At 43.8% G+C, this 7,994-nt stretch overlaps 1 protein-coding gene across 2 annotated transcripts in view; it reads right to left on the reverse strand.

The window, feature by feature from the left end:
- The window catches only part of rnf20 (ring finger protein 20, E3 ubiquitin protein ligase), a 17,388-nt gene extending 9,824 nt beyond the window's left edge, over positions 1-7,564 (reverse strand). The window contains exons 1-12 of one of the 2 annotated variants that reach the window (XM_048231935.1): positions 7,486-7,564; positions 6,801-6,991; positions 6,492-6,560; positions 6,256-6,354; positions 5,849-5,996; positions 5,257-5,442; positions 4,484-4,599; positions 3,831-3,977; positions 2,796-2,870; positions 2,215-2,334; positions 1,207-1,386; positions 885-1,020 (exon numbers count right to left, since the gene is read on the reverse strand). In XM_048231935.1, the coding sequence (XP_048087892.1) occupies positions 885-1,020; positions 1,207-1,386; positions 2,215-2,334; positions 2,796-2,870; positions 3,831-3,977; positions 4,484-4,599; positions 5,257-5,442; positions 5,849-5,996; positions 6,256-6,354; positions 6,492-6,560; positions 6,801-6,971 (1,447 nt within the window). In that variant the 5' untranslated portion in view covers positions 6,972-6,991; positions 7,486-7,564. Of the gene's footprint in view, positions 1-863; positions 1,021-1,206; positions 1,387-2,214; positions 2,335-2,795; positions 2,871-3,830; positions 3,978-4,483; positions 4,600-5,256; positions 5,443-5,848; positions 5,997-6,255; positions 6,355-6,491; positions 6,561-6,800; positions 6,992-7,485 lie in introns of both variants that reach the window. The other variant, XM_048231934.1, reaches the window with a different exon arrangement.
- Between the last annotated feature and the right edge of the window lie 430 nt (positions 7,565-7,994).

The raw sequence follows: 7,994 nt of genomic DNA on the forward strand, positions 1-7,994 counted from the left end.
GGGGGCCTGCTCGCAACAGCAAGAGACTGGCACCTCCTGGTTGATCTAGGGAGACAGTTGAGATTCCCGGACACCATTGCAGTCACATCACATGGTCACATGGTCTTGATGTCCGCGGCAAGCAAGCAGGTGGTGCTACTGGAACTAACTGTCCCCTGGGAAGATCGGATGGAGGAAGCCCAGGAAAGGAAGAGGGCCAAGTACGCGGACCTGGTAGCTGAGTGTCGGAGGAATGGGTGGAAGGCCCGCTGTGAGCCTGTTGAAGTGGGCTGCTGGGGCTTCGCAGGCCAGTCTTTACACCGGGTCCTGGGACTCTTAGGGAATTTGCGGACTGCACAGGCAAAGAGCCATCAAGAACATCCTGGAAGCTGCTGAAAAAGCTTCACGGTGGCTCTGAATAAAGATGGGGGACACGTGGCGTAGTGCGCTACCTGGACACAAGTCGGGGCCTGATCACCCCCGGCTGGGTCGCCCGGGTGAGGGTGTCTGATGTAAGACCCAAAACACCCCATGACCCTGGGAGCATCACTGACGATGTGTCCAGGTTGCACCACAAGGTGTATTCTAGTACTTTGGCCTGCTGCGCCACCCTCCACCAACTTATCAATCACAAAGCTAGTAGCATTTCGACCTTTGGATCGCCAGATTAGCCTACTTAATGCTTTCAAATGTTTTAATTTTGGATTTTACAATGCCCATTTTAAACACTGGTGGTCATTCTTACATATAGCACCTTTAAAAGTGACAGCCCTAGTGTGTGTGTGTGTGTGTGTATGTGTGTTTGTGTGTGTGTGTGTGTGTGTGAGAGTGAGTGAGAGAGAGTGTGTATGTGTGTGTGTGAGAGAGTGTGTGGTGGGGGTTACCTGAGAGAGAGAGTAGGTTACCTGCTTGCTCATTGGCAGCCAGTGTTTGCTCAAACTCAATGCGCAGCATCTCATACTCCTTACGCACTTGAGCCAGAGTGTCTTCCAGCTGAATGACCTCAGTGCGCACTTTACGCTGCAGTGACACCTCATCGTTCTAGAAAACACACACATACAAAAAAAAAAACATATTTTGATAAATAACAGTGAAATCCTCAGTTGGCAAGGCCACATCTTTCACAATGCTACTGGTTGAGGAAAACCAAAACCTAATGCGTGCGTGCACACGCACACACACACACACACACACACACACACACACACACACACACACACACACTACCTCCATGTGGTCTAGCTGACGTAGTCGTGCGGTTCTGGTGGTGTTGAGCCGGGCCCTGATCTCGTCCAGCTGGGCTTTTAGGATCAGGGACTCGTTGTACAGAACTGAGAACTGGGACTGCAGGCAGCGGTACTCCGAGCTTTCTCTTACCACCCCTTCTGCCCGACACACCAACTCCATCTGAGGGGGAGAGAGAGAGAGAGAGAGAAAGAAAGAAAGAAAGAAAGAAAGAAAGAAAGAAAGAAAAGAGAGAGAGAGAGAGAGAGAGAGAGAGAGAGAGAGAGAGAGAGAGAGAAGGAAAGAGGTAAAGAAAGTGATGAAAAGACAGAATGTAGGTAGGAAAGAAGAAATAAAGTCGGTAGGTAGAGAAGAAGTAACACAAGGGAGGGAGAGTGACAGAAAGCTAGGCATCAATCATCACTAGGGGTGTCACCATTGTCCAAATCCTTGATTCAATTAAATTTTCAATTTTAAAAAGTCACAATTTTATTAATTGTATTACTATTAATGCATCTCTTATGTGGTTTACTTTTTTTGCCTCCAGTTATGTTTTGGGGGGCTTTTATTTTTTATTTTGGAAACGTTCCTACCGCGAGCTACTGAACAGATCAGGTATAAACATAGACGTGAACACAGTGAAATGAAATAACATGGAATGATCATTTGATTGTCATAGCACACCCTGAAGAGACACAAGGTTAGTGTTCACAGAATATTACACTGTTTTATGCCTTAAAGTAATTTTGGACTCTATCTTGAACTTCACTTGCGAAGCTGAGTAGCCTAAGTTAGTGTTCTGTAGTGAATGCAGTGTGGCTTCATAGTTGATTCTACATTTGACTTTGAAGTTTGAGATTGTGATGTTATTTTGATCGATTTTCGACTTAAACCAAGATCGTGACACCCCTAATCATCACTGGTAATCAATCTCAAATGTCTGCATGTAAAGAGAAGGCAAAGGCTCCAGTCTAAGGAAGAGTGACTCTGGTCCCAGTTCCGTCCACTCACCCTCATATTCTGGTTCTCTTGATGGACGTTCTGGAGGTCCTGCTGCAGTTTTTGCAGCTCAACGAGCCGGTTCTCTGCCAGCTCCTTGTTCTCCTCCAGCTCACTATTCATCTCCTCAAACTGTACGGGGGCGAGATAATAGATAATAGATAATAGCGAAATACAAGAGGTGAGCTGATGAGCTGCCTTAAAAAGATGACATCAGTGGCGTCACATACAGTTATTGACAGTGCATCAGAAAAATTGTAATTTTAATTAGTAAACCCTACTGTTCCTAATAGCCAAACATGATCTGCATTTGTAATAATCTGCTCATCCAGTTACAGATTATGTGATAACATACAGACATGTATACCAGCATACAGTTCCCACCATATACACACCGATCCCTCCATACACACACACACACACACACACACACACACACACACACACACACACACACCGATCCCTCCATACACACAAAAGGGAAACAAAGCAGGTTAACTTCACCTACACAAAGCAATAAAGACACACAATAATAACGTGAGTAAATAGACACACACACACACACACAAACACAGTCCCCTGAACACACCCACCTTTCTCTTGTTAATAGTGATGGTTCCACACACACTGCTGGCTTCTCCGCAGACTTTGTAGCCTTTGCTGTTCACCTGCAGCACACAAACAGACATTCTTTGTATTTACTTTGTTCATGATAAAGCTAAGAGAACACAATTTGTGCTCTCCAACTTCAGAATTAGAAGGCCTTGTTTGCGGCTTTGTTCACAACTTCTGATAAGACTAGACACATGAAAGTGATATTTCACAAATGTTCATTATATAAACCACACAATTTGGTTAAAGCAAGTCGTTTGGTGTTTTCTAGCCCATTCCATTAAACTGAGTATTCTACGACTGGCGCGAGGCTGCCAGTGCAAGTGTAATAACAAGCCAATAAATAGTAGGCGAGTGAAATATAATTGAATATGTAATATCACATATGCTTTGCTCAAAATCTTATTGCTACATGGATTAACAAAATAACAGCCTGGTTGTCTGTGCTACAGCATTTAAAACGGGTCTGAAAAGCTACAACCGTGTTTTTGTTCATTAAATTGCTTGGGACAGCAGAAGAAATGCTACCGTAACGCCTCCAATTACCACCACCTTCGTTTGAAAATTCTAGAACAATGATGTTTTTTAATACTCAAAAATAACATTTGATAAATGAACCTTACATTTTTCAGTAGCAATAGGTGTGTAGATTTGAACCAAATCTAGGTTGATTCTTACCGGAGCTTTTACTGCTTGAAATATCCGATTTTGTTTACCACGCTCTGAGGTTAGTGCTGGCCTGGTGGGTCGCCTATTTACGCCATTTCAATGGTACACGAACGATTAGACCGAGAATTCTCGTCATGAAATTAAAATTCCACTGGAGCTCCAAGCGGATGTGTACACGCAGCCTTACAACACTGTTTACAGCTCTTCGAGTCACGGGAAAGGTAGATAGCTAATTTAGATACACTTAGTATCTTAGTTAACCAAATCTTTTATTAATTAACTTCAACTCTTTTCAGCACAATGCGCATGCGCTCCTATTAGTGCCAGACTTGGGCACGTAGTCTTACCCGCTCCAGCACCTCTCCCAGGTGTGTGTTGAGTCGGTTCTCTCTGCGCCGGATCTTCTCCATGTCCCACTGCAGCTCTTCAACCATCACCTGCAGCTCACTGATCCGGTTATCAGCCCGCGTTGCCGCACGACCCAGTCCACGAGACTGTACACACACACAAGCACAGATCATACACCAAACACACACACGCACACATTAATACATTTTAACCACCATAACATTATACACCATAATACAATTTAGTTAACTCAAAGTAAATAAATAAATATATGCAGAGCAATCCCACTTCCATACACATTTATGCATTTCAACTGCCATGCAGAGTTGCACTGTGGTATTCCCAATTACTAAACATCATACTTGCCATCAGGTATGGCCACAAAACTTGTGGTTGCTTTTGATAGTCTGCTAAATACCAGTCAACTTTAACCTTAAAATAAAACATCACTCCACATCTATGTCCATTGGCAACCGTTCAGCAGGGGATTTTTGAACATTTTAGCAAAAGATTCTGCTCCGCAACAATGTAAGGTTCTAAAATTCCGTGTTGAATTCAGAGCCAATAGATATCTATCTATATGGCTCTGGTTGAATTCAATGAACCCAGATATTCTTTAGAACGTTCAGGCAACCTTAAGAGTAACTCTCACCTCACTGGTCATCTGGCTGTGTTTCTGTTTGAGGCTGTCGGTAAGCTGACGCAGGCGTTCATTCTCACTGCCCAATAGGGAGTTAAGCTGGGTGGCCACTTCCCACAGATTACTATCTGTTAAGATAATTGTGCAACAATGTGTGTCACTCCAGGAACGATAACTATGAAGATAACTATAACTATAAATGCGTCCACACTGACCAACGATAAGGAAAAGGTCTTCTCATGTTGATGAATGTGATGGCTAAAATTTGATGGATTGGTATATCAAAGATATGGAATGATATATTTCTTTATGTCGTTATCGTTCTTGGTGTAAACGGCTCTTTACTGATGTTTGGAAAGCCATGTGAACCTATAAAGGTACATTTGGACTAGCAGTCCACGCTAATTGAAGAAGCAAAACTGTGGTGGATTTCTGAAGACAAGCAATGACTTGTGTAACTATGTGTAAGAAGGCACAGGTCTTCTTTACTATAAAACTATGTGTAAGAAGGCACAGGTCTTCTTTATTATAAAACTATGTGTCAGAAGGTACAGGTCTTCTTTACTATAAAACTATGTGTAAGAATGCACAAGTCTTCTTTACTATAAAACTATGTGTCAGAAGGCACAGGTCTTACTATAAAACTGATTTCAGAGGCAGAAAAGCCCCAGTGGCCGACTTTCACTATGGTAACTGCCACGGCAACCGCCCAGCAGTGACAACACTACAGCTACCATCACACCTAGCGTCCTCCAAACGCAGACATCCCACAATGCCCCTCTCACCGGCCCCAGTGTCCAGTGTCTTCTTCAGCTGGTCCACGGTGCGCTTCAGGCTGGTGTAGATGTCCGCCACGCGATGGGCCTGCTTACAGCTGGACTCCACCCTCTCCTGGAGTTCTGCCTCCATCTCCTCACTACTGCTGCTGGCCAGAGTGGCCAAGAACGAGTTGGACGTCTCCCCCTGCTGGCCTTTAGGGGAAGGCACAACACACACTATAACAACAATCCAAAAGATATATATACTGGATACATACAAATAAACACACTGTGCATATTGTAAGAGTGGTCTGCAAGCTCAGGGTCAGTTCTCTTCTGTACTATTGAGATGGTATCGACTAGTGGGAACTGCTGCCCACTCCCACTCTTTTCCCATGCCGTGCTTACACACATTCGGTCCTTTTTAGTGCTTATGAACATTAATGAATTTAACCTTAACTCGGAAGGGGTACTAGCATCCCTTAACAGCTAAAAACAAAACTCTCCATCTGTTTCAGAATGTCATGACATCATAAGGCGAAGCGGAGAGCTGAGATGACATCATAAGGCAAAGCGGAGAGCTGAGACAGCCCGCGGTGCCTGCTGCTGGTATTGGTACCTCGGTCCTTTGCGCGCTCCTGATTGGAGTCTCCGTCAGGTTCTGGAGTGTCAGGCTTTAAGCTTCGCCCTTCGCTGACGTGGCCATCCACTGGCTCACCGCCAGATTGGTCGTAGCGTCGAGCAATGAGTCGAACATTCTCATCAAACTGAGAGCAGGGAGAGAATGAGGGAAACCATATGATCTTGTGGTCTTCACCAAACACAAACTTGATTTAAATGAAAAAACAGTTAATATAACATTTTATACAGATAATTTTGAAGTAACACGCTGAAAAAATACTTTCTTAAAGCAAAACATTTCAGTACACATATTCTCTTTCCTTGAAAGAGAAATATTCAGTTTATAGTCATTTACCTTTAAGAACCTGTGCAACATATCTATCAGTGCAAGCTTCAGATGTTTACCTGGTTCCAGTATCTGTTGAGAATCAGTAGACTGGCATCATCAGTAGCTTGTCGAGTCTCGAGCCTTTCGACTCTCTCTCTAAGCTCATCTTCAATCACCTGCAGGTCCAAAAGCCAGACAGAATGTATGCAAATGTTAGAGACTTGGGGCACAAATACATCTGTTTCTGATAAGATATTTCAAAACAATACTGCTGTAGGTCTGGATAATTTAGTGAGTGAAAGCAAACACTTGCCTGTCTCTGGTCAAGAGACTCCCCCAGTTTTCGATTTTTCACCTGCAGGGCTTTGATATCCTGTTCCTCCTGCGAGTGTGTGGAAAAGGAGTGAGTGAGACCATGGAGGTTGGGGAGATGCACAAACTCATGACAGTGTATAATAGATAACACGCAGATGACTTGTACTGGGTCTGACAATATGAATACAGAAACTGTCATCATTTATGAATACAGTTCTGTTAACATTTGACAGGTCTCAAAAGAGCACAGTTGAATCACCAGTGTGCTTTTCCAACTACATTTACTACCCGGACCTGCTTTCCTTACCGGGTTGGACACGCCACCAAGTTTAATGACCGTCTCCACAGCGGTGCTTCCTCCCGCTGCCGCGCTGACCCCAGCAGTCTCCTCTCCGACCTCCCTCTCTCGCCTCTTCTCCGGAGGAGCGCCAGAGGAGACGGACCCACTGGGATCGCATGGTCTCTTCTGACCAGACATCTTCTTCTTGCTGCTGACACCTGAGCAAGATGGAACATCATGAAAGACCGAAAACCGTTGAAATACATGATTGATTCTTTCGGCTACCAAAACAGCTAAATTCTATTCTCTGTACGACCACTGGCTGTAAGACTTAAAACATGTGAATAATGTTTTATTGCACAAACCAGACGCCTATTTGATACTTTGATAATGTAACATACAGTACGTCCATGTTTAGTAATTATATGCCCGTCGTCGTGACGCAGGGATAGTTTAATACACTGAGATAGCACAAATTATTAAACTTGGACTAAACCTGCTGATTTCTACGAGAAACGCTGTCAGCATCTGGCTACCTGAATTGAAGATACGATTTGTGTTGGCTTAACATGATCGTTATCGATCAACAGCCGGTGCACATAGCAAATGCAATATACAATGTAATAGCTTTGCCGATCGGATTCCATTTATGAATCTGCATCACAACTAATAACGCGCTATGCTACTTTTGACCTGGTGATATGATTCGTACCTTAGGCAGCGACCAGAAGGGTTTTTAATTCAGATAATGTTGATGTCGGCGGTCCTTCTTCCAGAGAACTTTGCCCCGGAAGCGGAAGTAGTCATGTATCAGCGAGAAAGACCAGCTTCGCCTCAGTCTGCCCCAGTGCGCCACCTTCTGGTTGTATGACTCGGCAATTTAAGTTGCGTTTTAAGTACAGAATTTCAAGGTTTATAAACCCCACCCCCAACAACACACCAACAAAACAAAAAGGTGGTAGTGTCTATTGTAAAACTTTACTTATAATATTTATTATACACAGGGGGAGTGGAGTACAGTACAGTTCAGTTCAGTTCATGGGTCTTCTCACATGGCAGCAAATCTCCCATCCCCTCCCAAAATAACCCTGGAGAAAATGAGAACATTTTTTCTTACGTTCAGGAGAAAGGGCAGAAAAATGCTGAGATACAGCAGCTGACGCATCACATACACAAGAAGGATCAAAACAAACATCTGCAGAAAAAAACTAATACAAGTTC

The sequence above is a fragment of the Alosa alosa genome, chromosome 21 (assembly GCF_017589495.1).
Source record: "Alosa alosa isolate M-15738 ecotype Scorff River chromosome 21, AALO_Geno_1.1, whole genome shotgun sequence".
Classification (NCBI taxonomy): domain Eukaryota; kingdom Metazoa; phylum Chordata; class Actinopteri; order Clupeiformes; family Clupeidae; genus Alosa; species Alosa alosa.